The 18069-nt window shown below is 43.3% G+C and overlaps 1 protein-coding gene across 1 annotated transcript in view; it reads left to right on the forward strand.

Annotated features, from left to right (window-relative positions):
- Window positions 1-16315: 16315 nt before the first annotated feature.
- Window positions 16316-18069, forward strand: part of UBL3 (ubiquitin like 3) — a 64336-nt gene continuing 62582 nt past the window's right edge. The window contains exon 1 of the mRNA XM_080798929.1: window positions 16316-17410. Coding sequence (XP_080655055.1) covers window positions 17384-17410 — 27 coding nt within the window. The 5' untranslated portion in view covers window positions 16316-17383. The remainder of the gene's footprint in view (window positions 17411-18069) is intronic.

Genomic DNA, 18069 nt, shown 5'->3' on the forward strand with positions numbered 1-18069 from the left:
ACTGGTGTGATTCGATTTCAAATAAATGGTAAAATTTTATTCTGATCCCATTTACACTTTATAAAGCAGAGCTACCTATAATCCTATTTGTAAAAACTCCCTTCCAGGAATAAGACAAACCCAAGAGAGATGTGATGGATGAATTATATCCTTACAAGAAAGTAAACTCAAAGTCCAGCATTTTATTAAGCCAATAACTTATTTCCGGGTCCCTGAGGCTACTTATCTGTTTTTGCTATTTATGGAAGAGAAGTGTATATGCATGAACTAAGGAGAGAGAGGCTTATGTTCTTCTAGGATTTTAGCTCCGTTCGGCATCAGTGAGTTAGCGCAAACTCTCACACAGAACCTTTTCTAATTGTTACCTGCTTTTACTCTTAATCCTGCTCAGAATGAAACAGACCTGTATATGAATCCCAGTGACCTTGACAAAGTTATCCAACTTCTGAGCTCTTTTCCTCATCTGTAAAAAATGGGCAGAGTGAAGTGACTTCACAGGGTTGTCATAAAGATTGTAAAAACTAAGGTTCTTTAAGTCCTAAATGATGCCTGACACAGAGGTCATGTGGGGAGGGCTGGCGCCGTCCAGCTGTTTTTTAGCTGCTGCTCCCTTTTCTCTCCATTCTCCTCTTGTCTTTTCCTTCTCCTGTTCTTGCTCTCTGTATGCTCAAGACAGGCAGAGAAGTGGTAGAATCCAGGAGAGTTTATGAGGGGTTATTCCACATTCTTTGCCCATTCTGCTACTTGATTAAAGCCTCGTGCAGTATGAAAACGGGCAAGTAAAAGAGCTTCACAAATTCATTCATATCCGTGACTTTGTAATTGGTGTGAATCCCCTTGCGCAAATTAACGAACAGCCGGGGCGTAATTTACAGATGGAAGTGTTGAGAGCTAGGAGGAGCCGGAGAGGCTCAGGGGAGAAGCAGAACCACTAAAGGGGGTTGCCTCCACACTTTGCCTCCTGCCTGGGGCATCTGTTCTTGTCGCTCCTGTGTTGCTGTTAACTCACTCTTTTGCAAACTTTACATCTGGGGGTACAGCTCTGTTTCTTTTATTTCTCTTCTGTTTATGTTTGACTTAAAAAAAAAAGATTTATTTATTTATTTTAGAGAGAAAGAAGGAGAGAGCATGAACAGGAGGAGGGGCAGAGAGAGGGGGAGACCTGCAAACTCCCTGCTGAGTGCTGACCAACCCCCCCTCCCCCAGATCCTAGGACCCTGAGATCATCACCTGAGCCGAAATCAAATGTATCAAGAGTCGGTCGCTTAACTGACTGAGCCAGCGGACACCCTTATATTGGACTTTTTTAGGTAGCACATAGAAGTATTTGGGGCAAAGTGTGCTCTGAGCTCCTTAGGATTGAGGGGAAAAGATGACTTTGCTAAAAGATAATGAATCACGGAAATTTTCAGTAATGAAAACTGCTGGGGTTCACTATTCAGATCTTCAGACATCGTGTACAACGTGAACTGCCCCAAGTACATCTTTGTTCTAATTGCAGCTATGTTTTGAAGTACTCACAAAATAAAGTATTGTAGGGAAATCCCATGTTAGATTGTTTATCAGTAGGCTATAACCTTTTACTTCAACCTTGCAGGTGATTTAAAACCCATGCATGTTTTCATTTTCAAGCTCAATTGGAGCATTTATGATTTCACTTCTGTTCGAAGATGGCAAGACACAAATTCCACTAAGTAGACTTATGAAATGCTCTTCTGGGGCTCTAACAAATGGACAAAATTACTGTGTTTCTTTTCCATGCGATCCGGATCTCACCGAAGTACTTATATTCCTACTTTAAGGTCACTTGGGTATAAGATCAGGGATGGAAATGTGACGAAGGAAAAAAATGACAGTGGGAAACGTACAGTGAAGCATTTCATGAAAAACCTACCCTCAAAGACAAAATAGAGATTTCACCTCCAAATCCCCATAGAATTTTGAAACTCTCAGGACTGGCCGTACCCAGGAGCCAGAAGCAGCTTTGCTTACAAGTCAGAAACATCCTAATTCCCCACTGACTCCATTTTCTTTGCCTACCCAAGACAATCCAATGAATCTTGTAAAGCAATATTTTCCCAACCAGGAGGATGCTAGAAGATTCCTAAGAGATGCAGACCCCAGTCACCTAGACTTCCTAGTTTCTTTGGCTTCACAATCCAACTCCTAGAGTTTATTGAGCAACTACTATGTGCCAGATTGTGACAGCATATCAGGTAAAACTAGGAATTTAGATGCTTCTAATATTTCCTTTACGTGAGGAATACCTGCCACCTTCCGACCCCCAGATCTTCACTTGGCTGATCCCTTGTTTTCATTTAGTTGTCAGATCTTTCCTGAGAACGTCGTTTTTTTCTAAGGCCTCTGATCACCCACCCTAGAGCCACCCCTGGTCCCCTGCACCTGTCCCTCTTCATTTCACTACTTTATTTTGTTTTTATTTTCTTTAAACATTTATGACTTCTTAAAATTATCTTGTATACTCATGTTTTTACTTTTTGGGTATACTAGCTGTATATTAGCTGTCTCCCCAACAGCTACAAGCTACAAGCTTCATAAGATCTGGGCCTTTTCTGTCCTGTCCATGTCCTCACCAGGGGCCTGACACTAGTAGGCAAAGGAGTGCCAAAACAGAGTACATTCCTACGAAGGCAGTATTCAAGAGATGCCCCTTGGACAAGGTGGTCCCCAGTGTCTTCCGCTTATTATTTCTGAGGCTGAACCTATGATTGAGATTTGGGAAGTACATGGACTATTTCTGGTGAGGCACTGAGTTTCAGAGGATGAGTAGAAATTAGTTGGGTGATGACGACAGGGGAAAGATACACCAAAGGAGTAGCTCACACAAGGGTAGGGACCCCTGAAAGTTTCTCAGATTTGCAAAACCTGGGTCCAAGCCCCAGATGCCCAGCTTCCAGGCCATGTGACCTACTGTCTGTGCAGCTCTAACACGGAATAAGACTAGAACTCACCTCACACACTAACTTTGAAGGTCAATTCATGCAAAGTTACTTTGCCTTGTGGTAAGCACGTAAAAATGTGCAATCACTTTATGCTTGGATGATAATTATTGGGGACAACAAAATTGTTTGTACATTTTAGAAAGAGCTCTCTGGAATCAGTGCAGACTAGATGTGATAAGCTTTAAGATCTCACGACATAAAAAACAGTTCACTTGGAGGGGCCTGTGTGGTTCCATCCTTAACCATCTGCCTTCGGCTCAGGCCATGATCCCAGGGTCCTGGGCTCAAGCCCCTCATCGGGCTCCCTGCTTTGTGGAAAGGCTGTTCTCCCTCTCCTGCTCTCCCTGCTTGTGTTCCCTTTCTGGCTGTGTCTCTCTTTGTCAATTAAATAAATAAAATCTTAAAAAAAAAAACAAAACCCAACAACAGTTCATTTGTTTGTTTCTTTAAAACTTTATTGAAGCAGAGTGGATGCATAATGAACTGCACATTTTAAGTATATTATTTGACAAAACATTTTAAGAGTATTTGGAGACCAAATAGGAAAGTTAATTCATTTAAAAAAATACATAACAGTGATGACCTACTATTGACCATTTCAAAAGAAATTGTTTTAATGCCAAAGAAAAGTTGGGAGAACATTCTCTACGAACAAATGGCAAATGTTTAAATTGGAATAAATTACTTCGTGGAAAAACCTACTGCATTATTTTCAACATTTTCCCACAGATCAGAGAATGCCCTATCCTGCATTGGTGTTTGCAACCTCTGACATTCAGACTTTATTAAAGGGTGTGAGCCTGGATGCAGGGAGGCAATCTGGGGGACAGTTGGTCCCAGGAAGAGCTTGTGAAGAAATAGACCCAGGTTATATGGGAGTGGGTACGGAGATGAGGGTGATAGACTGAAGAAATACTACGAGGACAGAATCAGTAGGAGTTGGATGTTGGAGATGAATGATGGAAAAAGTCAAGGATGGGCTAAGGGAAGAAGGACATCCAACTCAGGAGAAGGGGGAGGATTAGTGGAGAAGCATGTGATGCTTTGATTTGTAACATGTTAACTCTTGAGTCTCTGTGGGCCATCCTAATAGCGAGGTCTGGTGGGCCATTGAGATGCACGGATCTGGAGCCCAGGAGAGAGGTCTGTACTTGTGAAACAAAATTGGACACCATCAGTTTCAGTGAGGTATTTAAAACCACTGGAGTAGAGGGTGTGCAGAAGGGGGAGGGAAGAGCAGGGGAAGAAGAGCCAGTGGTATTTTCTTAAGCTCCTCTGACCCAGGGAATCTTAATAAGCAGTCAGGAGAGCAAAGCACCATAAAAAGAAGCAGGTGAGATATTAAAGTTTGATAGGAACACCTCATATTTGTAGAGGGATATAAAGTTTATAACATTCTTTTTCATATATTGTCTTATTGAATATTTGCGATCAAACTCCGAGGGGAGAAGTACACCCACCCAGGTAAGGAAACAAAGACCAAAATCAATATTTAAGGATCAGATATGGCATAGAAATGGGGGAAGAAGATGGGGAAGGAGCAAAGTAGTAGTAGGAAAACCCGGGAAGCGTGGTATTGTAGCAAACTGTGTGTCAATTTTTTAAAAGATAATGATAGTGAATGTTTCTAGAGTGCCTTTTATCTTTCAGACATTGTGCTAAGTGCTTTACAAAGGATTTCATTTGACCCTGAGAACAACCCTCTGAAGAAGATACTATTATTAACCCTATTTTACAGTTGAGATGCTCACATTTGGCTCGGATTAAGTAAACTTGTTCACAGTGCTGTTGAGTGGCAGGGCTGGACTCCAGTCCCGCCAGGTCTGATGCTAAACCCGTCCAAGAGCAAAGGAGCAGCCATTATGTCAAGGACTCAGAGACCTGGTCAAGGATGACCAGGCCTGAAATTCGTCCACGGTATTTGGCAGTTCAGTATCGTAGCTTGAGAGTCTGGGGGAAGGAGGAGGGAAAGCAAAAAGGACGAATGCCACACTGGCATGGATAAGGCTGTCATGTGTCGTCTTGAAAAATGTGTGTCACCTTCATTACAAGAGGAGTCACTCTTGTGGGGTGGGTACAGCCCCACACTACAGCCCTGAGTGAGGGTTAGACGGAGTACACGGGACACACTGCTGTATACTTTAGAGAAGCTGATGATAAGGGAAAAAAGATAGTTAGGAGTGGGACGCCTGGGTGGCTCAGTCGGTTAAGCCACTGCCTTTGGCTCAGGTCGTGATTCCAGGGTCCTGGGATTGAGTCTCGCATCCGGCTCCTTGTCCAGCAGGGAGCCTGCTTCTCTCTCTGCCTCTGCCTGTGACTCTGCCTGCTTGTGCTCTCTCTCTGACAATAAATAAATAAGAAATCTTAAAAAAAAATCTTAAAAAAAAAAGATAGCTAGCAGTTAAAAAGAGTACTGAGAAACAAGGAGACTCTTATTAATTAATTAATTAATTAATTTATATTTAAGATGGGAGAGATGTAAGCATATTACCATGGTAAAGGAGAGTTTGCCTGGGATAGTCCCAGTCTCCCTGTAAAACTGTCAACAAGACCCCCTTTCCTCTAGCTTTTCTAGTTAGGACAACATATTATATGGTCATCTTGGGTAGAAGAACCTTGAGAGGGAGAAGCAGAAGAGAGAAGGGTCGTTTGTTGGAACAAAGTTCTGGAGACAGAGGAGTGGCTCTGGGTAGGTAGGAGGAGGGCCACAGGGCTTCCCCCAGCAGCAGGAGAGCCATGAGGTGAGAGTAAATGTAGATGTTAATGGGTCATGGGCTGGATGTAAGTTTGTGAGATTTCTCACTTGACCCTTTCCTCTGGGAAGTGAGCAGTCACGGGGTTAGAGGTCAGCATTCATATTCATGTTTAATTTGCTTTTCAGTCTGTTAGCTCTGAGGCCAATCTTTTCCCATAGGTATTTCCATTGGTCTCCGTAATAAAAGGCAGACAGTGTGGGTAGATCCGAGCTAAGCATGAACCACTAGCTGAAAACACGTGCCCTAAGAGAAGGGAAGTTATTCCTGTTACTATGGCTATGAAAATGTTAGCCCAGCAGCATAATAGTGTGAGACAATTCTACACCACGAATGATTGAAAGCGTCTATCCTATTCCATTGTCATTACAACAGCAGCTTATTACTGAGAGCTTACTATGTGCTAGGAAGAGTTCTATTTTAAATCTAAATTTTAGCGTAACATTATAAACATACGCACTTTTGTATTTTTACGACTCTCCCTTTTTTTTAATTGATGAGAAAATCCGATAACTCATCCAAGTTCACACACCTAGGAAATGGCAGAATCCCTATTTAAGGGGCACCTGGGTGGCTCAGTGGGTTAAGCCTCTGCCTTTGGCTCAGGTCATGATGTCAGGGTCCTGGGATCAAGCCCCGCATCGGGCTCTCTGCTCAGCGGGGGGCCTGCTTCCCCTGTCTCTCTCTGCCTGCTTCTCTGCCTACCTGTGATCTCTGTCTGTAAAATAAATAAATAAATAATCTTAAAAAAAAAAAAAAAAGAACCCCTATTTAAATCCAGGGCTCACACTCATAACCACTAGGTTATCTTCCCCCTGCTCTCTGTCATTACGATTTGTTGATTTAAGTTCATTTCAGGTCTTCTCCTTTATCTGTGGCATTAACCAAAAGTTGTCATTATGTTACAAATGACCACTGAGTCCCCCCAAAAGAGATGAGACAGTAATCTGATGCGAAGGCTGATGGCACGTGGGACTAGAGCCACTGTTAAAGAAGGAATCGGTGCCTTGATGGTTGCTAGCCCTTTGAGACAGCCAGGCTCTGGCTGCTCTGTGAGGTCTCTGGTGGGCATACTCGAAGAAGCATGGGAGAACTGGATCATTCAGTTTAGGAAACATGGTCGTAAAATCCAGCCATGTGGGCCTTTGCCCAGTAAGGCCTGATCAAGAAGTGGATCAGTGATGACAGAGGCTGCTCTCTGGCTCTGATGGTTCTCCAGCCGTGGTGAGCTCCCTATTAATGCGGGGCACACTGGAAACATTCAGGAGCAAACACAGGGCTTTGGAGAAATCTCTCTGATTCGTTATTCTGCTCTCTTAAACATTAATATAATATGCAACATATTTGTTGATAGACAATGTCACTGTTTCCCTTGGTAAATAGGAAAACAATTTGAACAGTGTGGGATAATTATGGATCAATCGCTCAAAAAAACTAATGTCAAAAAATGACTAATAGTAGAGGTTACTGGGGTAAAAAAGAAATTGAATTTGCAGTTCATGCCACAAGATTAGTGGTAAGGAGAGTTCTCTTGTTAACACTGATGGGAATATAATGCTGATTTAAGATTTTAACTTGTTTTTTTTTTAAAGATTTTATTTATTTAATTGAGAGAGAGCACAAGAGGGAGAGGGAGAAGCGGACTCCTCACTAAACAGGGACCCCAACACTGGACTGCATCCCAGGACCCTGGATCATGACCTGAGCCAAAGGCAGATGCTTAATGGACTGAGCCCCCGCAGGCACCCTGGGATTTTTTTTAATTGGATATAGTTTTACTACTTTTGTCATTAAAAATTTTTTTTTCATTGAATAACTCTGATGATGGGCTGATTTGTATGAGAATGAAAACCAAGAATAATGTGTTTTATGATACAAATTCAATAATACGTCTTATACTCACTTGGTGTGTTTGTCATAACCTAACTCAAAAATCATAAAATAATTCAACAATTACATAATGTCACTAGGAACCATTTCATCTCTTTGTTTCTTGGAACATCTTGGAAGAAACTCATTCTTATGCATATTTGAAAATTATAGAGAAACTGTGGCTGCTTATCAAGAAGGTTCTATTTCTTCATTTGTTAAGAAAGATGGAGATGATAACAACTCTAGGTCCTTCTAGCTTTAGCACTGGATCTTCGATAGGTGAGCAAAAGTAGGGTCGGGTCAGGAAGGAAGGCATTGTGGGACATCAGTAGGAGGCAAAACACAAGTACTACTTTTCTGGTGGCTGATGAATTCTTAGACGGCCCAATTCATATTGTTGAATGTTGAAAGAAAGAGAGAAAGAGCTAGAAATATGTTCCTGTTAAAAAATACATTTCGTTTATTGTCAAAAGTGAACTCCAGCCTTCACACAGAAATTGTCTTCTTTTCTGTTAGTGTATACTCTTAGTCATGGGAGCGCAAATGAGCTAAGCCTTTAGTATCATTTCTGTGTGAATGAGACACACTTCTAGGTCCGAGGATAATATGATAAGGTCATCCCTGATTTTACAGAAATGACAGGAGTAGGAAAGTTCGTCTCTTCAATGTACGCATGGACAAGTTTTGGGGGGTACTATAGATCTCTGTCAGGCTCTGCGCTACAAAGATGAGTACATCCTAGCTCTGGCCCTTCAAGAGTTGGTAGCTGGGGTAGGTGGAGACCCAGGGCACAAACAGAGGGAAAGGCGGATGTAGACTATGAGATGAATAACAAAGCTGCCAATCTGTAGCAAAACTTGGTGCTGTCTCCTCCATCCCTGATGCGGTGGCCCAGAGGCTGTGTTATGTCAGTATGTTTTTGTATATTGGAACATAACTTCAGAATTTTATCAAATTTGTATTTGTCCTAAGATGACCCTTTAGGGTTGAGACAGTGAGTGTACAGTCCAAAAGCAAGCTCCCAAATGAGTGGTCTTCTGAGGAACTAGCAGGTGAACGGGAGTCCTGCTGTTGTCCTTGTGTTGCGTCCCGCATCTCTCTCCCATGTCCAGTGGGATAGAGAGGACACCCATCTCACCCCATGTCGGACGGGTCAGCAGACGCCCCAGCTGTGAAGCAGGCCTTCCGGGCCTCGTCCCATACCTGCCCCAGACATTACTGCACTTGCTGCTCTGTTTCTGCTTTCTTAAGTCAGTCCTTCAAAAATGTTTATTTCTTAGGCACAGAAAAAAGACTGAAGGGGCACCTGGGTGGTTCAGTCGGTTGGGGTTCAGCCATGGGCTCCGGTCATGATCCCAGAGGTCCCGGATTGAATTCCCCATGGGACTCCCCGCTAGGCAGCAAGTCTACTTTTCCCCCTCCCTCTGCTCTTTACCCTGCTGTGTTCTCTCTCTCTCTCTCTCAAATAAATAAATAAAATCTTAAAGGAAAAGAAAAGAAAAAAGATTGAAATCTTTGAAATGCAAAATGAATAACCACAAAGCATAGGGGTTTTTTGTTTGTTTATTTTGTGTTGTTTTTTTGTTTGTTTGTTTGTTTAGCTTAATAAATTAGCAAAGATACCCAGGGCCAGCTCCCCAGTGTCTAAATATGAGGGGTTTTCTAACTGGTTGGAGTGGGTGTGGGTGTAAAGCTGTGTTTGCTATGCAGTTTGTAGTGTTTTTTTGTTTTGTTTTATTTTGTCTTGTTTTGTTTTGTTTTAAATTTGGAGTGTATCTTTTTTACTTGGACTGTACCTTTCCTTGGAGTGGGGAGGAACTGATGACATTATCCAAGAGGGGCTCACACCTCTCCCTGCCACCACTGTGCACTGGGGCTGTGTCAAGGGCATATGTATGCACCAGAAACAGGTAGCTATAGATACATGTACGAGCTGGAGGTATTAATGTGGTCAGTATTCTCATTCATAGGTAGCTTTCTGAGCAGGGAAAGAACTTGGCCCTGTAGTTTAGGAACCACAGGAAACCTCACAGAATTTGACTTGGTGATAACAGTTTCTGGACTCTCTCCTGAACAAGTAATTCAAAATGCAGAAAGGCTTATATGCACAGAAACCAAACAACTGGGAACAACTCTTTGTGTGCTCCAAAAAGAAAATGATTTCCTAAATTGTAGCATACCGATGCAATAGAATAGTACATAGCATTTAAAAGTGAGGAATAGGAAGGTTAGGTAGCCATTTGAAAACATGTACATTTTTTAATGTTTAAAAAATAAATTTTTATTTAGTATTACAAGAATAATACTTACAAGGTAATATTATAAGAATAATATTTAATATTATTTAATATTACAAGAAAAAGATATGTATGCCATAAATATAGGAAGTCACATAACCTGAAACCTGGAAGGAAATACATAAAAAGTGAAAATAGTTTTTCTAATTTCCTGAATTTCTGGAAATTAGAATAGTTTTTCTAATTTCCTGAATATTGATATTACTCTTTATTTTAGAAATAGCCGACAACCTGATGGTTTATGTAGAAGTCCTAACGAAGTAAAACAAACAAACACAACTAGAAATAAAACATAGGTTTAGCAAGGTTCTCAGAACACAAGGTCAACATATGAAAAACCAACTGTATTTCTATATACTGCTAATAAATAACTGGGAAATTTTTAAAAATTCATTTCTAATAGTGTCAGTAATAAATAAAATTCTCAAGAATAAGTTCCATAAAAGGCATGTAGAATGTCTGTAGTGAGAACTATCAAACCTGACTGAGAGCAATTAAAGAAGACCTAAACAAATGGAGAGGGGTATCACATTCACGGAGCAGAAACTCAATAGTGTTGAGATGTCACTTCTTCCCATAGTGACTTATAGAACCCATGGAACCTCAATAGCAGCAGGCTGCTTTTTAAAAATAGAAATTGACAAGTCTACTCTGAAGTTTATATGGAAATACGAGGCATCTAGAATGCCAAAACAATCACAGAAGAGAAGAACAGATCTAGAAGACATATACTGCCTGACTTCAAGACTAGGATACACAAAGAGTTCAATGGGATAGACCAATGCAGCTGAGCCCAGGAATGGACCTATTCTCATAGAGTCAGTTGATTTTAAACAAAGCTACCAAATAAATTCAATGGAAAAAGAAAAGTTAGTTCATCAAACAGTGCTAGAACAACTATAAAAATACATAATAATATAAATATAAGAGCGGAAACAAAGGGAACACAAGATAGTATCTTCATGTCCTGGAGGTAAGCAGGGAGACAGAATACCATTGAAGAAAAATACTGGTAACTAAGATTTCATCAAACTGAAACAATCATGCCTATCAAAAGATATTGTTAAGAAAATGAGAAGGCAAGCTAAACTGGGGAATATATTTACAAAGGACTTAGTTCTAGAATACCTACAATGGAATAAAAGAAAGTGTCAAGAGAAAGAAAAATACTGTATAATCTCACATTTATGGAATATTAAAAAAAAAAAGCCTAGAGAAAATAAATCCTGGGCTGAATATATATCATGTAGTAGGATGACTGAAAGAATTTGCTTTTGTGGAACTTTGTTGGCAGAACAGGGAGTAGTCGAACAAGCACTATTTAAGGAGTCGGTTCTGGTCTCCCATGAAACTAGTGTCTCCCTGATCTGTGAAATGAAGAGCTGGCAGGTTTGACAAGCTCCAAGACCCCTGAAGAGCTTTTAAATTATGTGGATCCAAGAGGTCACACAACAGGACAAGTAACCCAATACAGACAAAAGTTACCATCAAACTTGAAGGGCTTTTCCCATTTTTCTATGAAAACAAATATTATCATGACGCTTCCCATTGGCTCCACTTGCTCTCACAGTAAATCCCAACTGTTTAGCCTAAATGGCAAAGGTCTTGGGGGTTGGCCTCCAGTCTCTCTCTATAGCCCTTTTCTAGTCCCACCCCCACCCCTACTCCGAAGCAGCTCTCTGAACCTCAGTCACCTCCCCTGCCTGCACCCCTCAGCCTCTAGACCAGGTCTTGACCCATGTGTTCTCTTCCCAACCACCCGGCTTGCTCAACGGGCCTTCACCTGGTTCAACCCCAGATATCTCACTGCTGAATTTGCCTCGTTTCCTACGTGCTTACCAAGTGCCTCGTGCTTATTCCTATAGTGGCATTTCTCAGCTCATCACATGGTATTTTAATTTCACATTATCTGTCTCTATCTCTTACTGGACTCTGAGCAAAGGAGAGCAATGTCTTGAGAGAGAGAGAGAGAGAGAGACTGGGGCTGTATCAGAGGTGAGGTCAATGCCCTGGTTGCTAATGATTACAGTGGGGTGGGGCAGGGGGTGTGAGAGACAAGTGTGAAAGATTATTCCTTAAACCACTATGTCTGCGGCCAAAGGCCACCTGGACAAATCACGGTGTCTCCAGGTTATCAGTCCTATAAAGGGAACCTGGTGGGGGAAAAGGAGGGAAGCTGGACTGGAAGGTATCTAGCTTACCTTGTGTTTCTATCATGGTTGCACATGAGAATTACTTGGGGGAGCTTTGAAAAATACCAGCTCCAGGTCTAGCCTTGGAAAGTCTGTCTTAGTTGTGCTGGGATAGGGCTCAGGCACTTGTCTTTTTAAACGGGTCCTCGTAACTCTTATGAGGATCATATTGAGAATCTCTGGTTAGGGAAGTGTAGGGTTAAAAGGGCGGGCCATTTTTGCAGTGTGTGTAGGGGGGCTCCTGGGAGTAAAATTAAGTCAGCCAGAGTGTCCCATCTATTTCCATGATTTACACGATTTAATTCTGTTCTTCAGATCCCAAACGCCTTCAGATCACAATTCTCAAACCAGAGGAACACAGATGTTCATTCTGCTCCGGCAAGAGTAAAGATTAAAGACTTACTAAATCAGTAAGCAAATGATTTCTGCTTTCGGAGAAAAGACCTTGGCCGGTTGTGGCGGGGAATTAACATTTCTTGAGACCCCCTTTCTATGTTAGGGGTCTTTACATCGATATTGGGGGCTTCCTGTAGATTGTCTCAAGAGAAAAAAATGTCTAACTTACAAAATGAACTATTGAAATGATTCCTCCACTGGAACTGAAGAGGGCCAGACCAGCCTTGGGCAAAGTTGGACAGAGGTGGCAAAGGTTGTCTTCAGTGCTCTTGCTTTCATTTCCGGCAGTCCTGTTGCATCCGTGCCTCCTTGGCCCCAACACCCCCTGCCCCCAAGCATTGTTGCTGACCTTCCTCTGCCTCTTGTGGCATTTTCCTAGTCCCGGATCTTTAATAACTGTGACTGGACGGAATAATGAGATAATCAGCCACAGTAATACTTGATTAAAGGTTACTGGTCTCACAGAAAGTAATACTTCTGTCTAGTTAAAATTCATGAGTTGGCTTGAGAAGGCCCTTAAGGAATGATCTCAAGATGGGAATCATTTCAGACCCCTTACATGGCAGATGGGGGAGATACAGTTTTAACAGCTTCACTGAGATACAATTTACATATTATAAAATTCACCCATTTTGCAATAGCCAAAAGGTGGAAGCGACTCATATGTCCATTAACGGATGGATGGATAAATACATACAATGGAATATTTATTCCGTTTTAAAAAGGAAGGAAATTCTGACACATGCTATACAGGGATGAACCTTGAAGACATTATGTTAAGCAAAATAAGCCAGTGACAAAAGGACAGTTACTGTATGATTCTGCTTATATAAGGTACAAGAGCAGCCAAATTAATAGAGTCAAAAAGTAGAATGGCGGTTGCCAGGGGCTGGAAGGAGGACAGAATGGGGAGTTGTTCAGTGGGAATGGAGCTTGGATTCTGTAAGATGAAAGAGTTCTGTGCACGGATGGTGGCAATGGCAGTACCACAGAGTAAATGTATAGAGTGCCACTGAATTGTGTACCTAAAGGAGGTTACCATGGTCAATATTATGTATATTCTACCACAAATGAAAATAAAAAAAATTAATTTGCCAATTTAAAGTGTACAACTTAATGGTTTTCAGTATACATACAGAGTTGTGCAACCATCACAATAATCTAATTTTTTTAAAGATTTTTTAAAAATTTTATTTATTTGACAGAGAGAGATCACAAGTAGGCAGAGAGGCAGGCAGAGAGAGAGAGGGGGAAGCAGGCTCCCTGTGCTGGGCAGAGAGCCCGATGCAGGGCTCGATCCCAGGACCCTGACATCATGACCTGAGCCAAAGGCAGAGGCTTAACCCACTGAGCCACCCGGGTGCCCCACAATAATCTAATTTTAAAACATTTTCATCACCCACCCCACTTCCCCCCAAACCCTCCTCATACTCATGAGCAATCACCTGGGGAAGATATTTTTAACATGCCATAGATGTCACTCAACACTCATAGACTCTTAGAAGGGACCTGAGAGATTTGGTCTTACCTCCGCAGATGAAGAAATTGAGGGTCAGGTAAGCAGAGTGTCTTGTCAAAGGTCACACAGCTAATTCATGACAGAACCAGGTCTTGATTTTCTGGGAAGTTCTTTGTCCTGCTACAAAAACGCTGTCCCTCACTTTCTTCAAATTGATGCTTATGATAGATAAATAGTATCTGGAGATATTACTGCTCCCCGCCGAGGGCAACTGGGTTCTTTCTTCAGCCTCCCTTCACATCTGCTTGAGCTAGAAAGCAGAGAGGAAAGGAGTATAGTGGGAAAAAATGGAAACTGTGTTCAATAATGCCCCCTGATGCCTTAATTCCGTTGGGGAAGAGTCATAACAAGTTTTATTGAAAATCATGTCTCAGCCCCTCATAGAAGAATGACTGGAAACACAGCTAGGTGCAGGGATCTTATTTTTGAAGGATGTGGTGTTTTTGTAGTGGAGACAGGGGTAACTGGCAACAAACAGCAACATCATAGGTCAGCAATGCCAAGGTCCTGGGCAGGCCGTGGTGGTCACAACGCCCCTCGCTGTCTGGCTGTTGGAGAGCTGCAGAGGAAGTGGGAGCTGCAGCTTCTGTAAGTCTTGCAGTCTTCTGCTTCCTGTAGCATTTAGGCCCAGCACAGGCTTGACTGAGGAAGTCACTGGATAAAAGTTGGGGTTAGGGGAGCGGTGGATAACCAATTTTGTGAGTGAAAGCCTTCCAAATGTGTTCCAGTATTCCTTTGGAACTCATTGTCAACTGAAGCATTTTCAACTGCCCTTATTTCCAGGAGGGCTGGTGGGGAGCACTCTGTGGTTGCTAATGGTAGGGAATGAGCAACCAAGTACGAGAGGCCATGGGAAGTCATGTAGCTGTAGATCTGGAAATTTCTACACCAAGTCCTGGAGCCTAATTGTGAGATTTGGACCTCTCTCTCTCTCTTTCTCTTTCTCTCTTTTTTTCTCTCCTCTGGTTTCTCTGAGAATTTGAGCTATCCTCCTCCTTCCTGGTTACCACCCTAACTCACCACAGGCTGATGTAGGTCGCTTGGAACGTCTCCATCTGGGCTACTCAAGAGGCAAATACTCTAAACGTCCTGTGAGTTTCCACCCTAATGAGACAAACCTGACTGGAGAAACTGCCATGGCAAATGACATAGGTTTCTAGACAAGTTCCCTGAGGACAGTGTCTGGATTATTCATTTTTACTGGTGCCTAGCAGAGTGCCTGGATCATGTATTTGCTGAATGAATGAGTAGTAACATTTCCTATCAAATGATGCATTATTACTTACAAAGTGATTTATTTCCCACGCATTAACTCATCCTTGCAACTGCTCCTACCTTACCCCTAGAAGGTAGGCAGCAAGACTGTTTTACATATGAGGTCACATAGCTGTAGGTTGGCTTTCAGAGTCTAAATCCGTTGGCATTCTCATACAGGTGTCTTGAGACTGCCCTTGCTAAAATATTCTGCCAAAGCCCTGCGAGATCTGAATATGGATTCAATTAGACATTGGTGGATTCTGAATTTTGTTTCTAAATTTGGAATAGACATATTCTTCATCTAAATATAGTCTCACTAATGGTATGATTTTGTGCTATTTGCTAATCACTGTGGGTGTGTAGGATTTTTTATTATTATTACATTTTGAGTTACATAGAATTTAGGGGCTAGCCTGGTAAACTGGTGAATCCCCATGTAGCTTGTAGCAGCTATTTCCTGATATAGATTTGGCCTGATATACTATTGTACCTAATACAGTTTTTGGTAATTTCAATTAACTAGATTGTAGCTTTATGGACCTAGGTCTTCAAGAAACACATGTTCAAACATTCTCCCTCCTTAATGAGATCCTTGTTCCTGTTGAACTTCTATGACCTTATTGGAAATCAATGATTGCTTCTGATCCTCCAAATGTAATGTTGAAAAGACCTAGATGAAATCACTATACAAAATGCTTTGCGATTGCAGGATGTGGAGAGCGTGCTGTCATTAAAATGAATGATTCTGCTTGGAGGTAAACCGTATTTTCAGTCTGTGTGTATATTGCGCATGAGGGAATTTCTCTGTGCAGAATGATTTTCTCCAAATAATTCGCACGCTCACAGCACTGCTGGTAGCAGGTATCACCTAGCTCCTAGGTGGCAGCTTGGCTAAAGCAAGCTTTCCTTTCCTAGCAACTGTTGCTAAGAGGGGCGTGGCTAGGGAGTCCAGCTAGGACGCGTTAGGCCGCCCCCCCGCCACGACGTAGACTACACTTCCCATCATGCTCGAGGGTGGTCTCCGTAGTGACGCACTGGGTGTCCGAGCAGTGGGGAGGAGAGGCGGGGGCGGTGGCGGCGGCAGTGAGGAGGGGCCGTGCTCTCCCCGTGTCCCCGACTTGCGCTCGCTCAGGCAGCTGCCGCCGCCGCCGCCATGTTGGCTTGAGAGGCGATGACAGGAGGCGGCTGCGGCGTTTGGGACTGAAAAGTGGAGGAGAAGGAGAGACAAAGCTCCAAGAGGAAACCATTCCCGGGCTGAGGAGAGGGAGGACCCGGCCTCTTCCGGGGACCAGCCGAAGTCGGCGTCGGAGGGGAGGGGAAGGTGGCGGCGGGGGGGAGGCGGAGGCAAGAGAGGAGCGCCGAGAAACCGGAGACGATGCGCCCCGAGACCCGACGCTGCCCGAAGGCGCCCGCGGCCTGAGCCCCAAGGGGCCGTGGGGTCTCCCACCCGGCCCGAACGCCCCGCGCCCCGCGCTCGCCGCCCCGGGCTTTCGCTTCGGCTCCCAAGTAGTTAAATGCCCTTGAGCGCGGGTTTCCGCGGCCCGGCTTCCAGCCCCGGCAGCGCGAGTTGAGCTGTTTCCCCGCGCCGTCCGCCGGCTCCAGCGCGGCCGCCACTCACTGCTCACGCGTCCATGTGTAGCCACATAGTTATCTGTGTACATCCACGCTGGGGCATTTTCCTCCTGCTTAATGAGGACTTGACTCGGGAGCAAGTGTGAATCACTGGCGGGCTGGGAAAGGAGGAAGGCGGATTTAACCCCCTCCCACCCCGCTCCATGTCCGTGTGTCACTCGGCTGGGTCTACCTGGTGCGGCCGGTCCTGGGGCTGCTGCTGCCGCTGACGACGACGGGGGCTGCTGCTGCTGCCGCCGCTGCTACCGTCCCGGGAGTTCCTCTCCGGTTTCGGCCACACAGCTCCTGGGGATTGTTCTCTTCGCTCGGAACCTCGGTCAGGCCGGCACTTTGGCTCCGAAATAACTTATTTTTTGGAAGGCACATCACGAACCAATCAAGATCGTTAAGGTTGATTGCTGTACCTTGAAGAGTTCTCCTTTTTGTTTGTTGTTGTTGTTGGGGTTTTTTGTTTTTGTTTTTGCCCCCGGTAAACATCTCTGGGTGTATATCAAACGGCAAGATGTCCAGTAATGTCCCGGCAGATATGGTAAGTGAAAGATAAGTTACGACATTCTTTGATTTAATTGTGGTTTCCAATCTTATTTAATCAGAAAGGATGCAGGCGTGGGGTGAAGGTTTGCAGGGGACTGTTGAAAAGCCACGGTGCTGGGAGATTTGGAGAAGTTGGAGGAGGTTCTGGTTCCCCCTCTTAGGAAGTACCGCTTTTAATATGGCTTTTCTCATTTGGTTGTGTTTTCTAAATCATCAGAGACAATGGAGAAGTAGGGCAAATGTGGCAGTGTAGGTCGAAGTGGAGAAAATATCTCCCTCTTTTCCAGAAATCTTTGAACATTTGTAAAGCTTCTGAAAACATCAGTGACAGGAGGCAGAGCTGAGGACGGGTGTCCCTACTACATACAGAGGTAGGCAGGGAAACTGGAATCTTGTTCTTTGACACTGAAGAGATCATTAATGCAGTAGAGACAAACTTGATATTTTCAAGAAAACGGACGTGTATGTCTTCAAGAAAAAGTCTGCTAGAATTTGCTGTGAGCTTTTTGAAATATCTGGGTGAACAACTATGGCAACAGAAATATTGAGATGTTTTGGAATTTTCGGAAATCTAGACTGACCGTCTATTGGTACTTACGAATTTCCAGGACTTTTGGTACCAGATATTTAGTAGTATTACATCACTGGACTTTT

The sequence above is a fragment of the Martes martes genome (genome assembly GCF_963455335.1).
Source record: "Martes martes genome assembly, chromosome: 3".
In the NCBI taxonomy this organism is placed as follows: Eukaryota; Metazoa; Chordata; class Mammalia; order Carnivora; family Mustelidae; genus Martes; species Martes martes.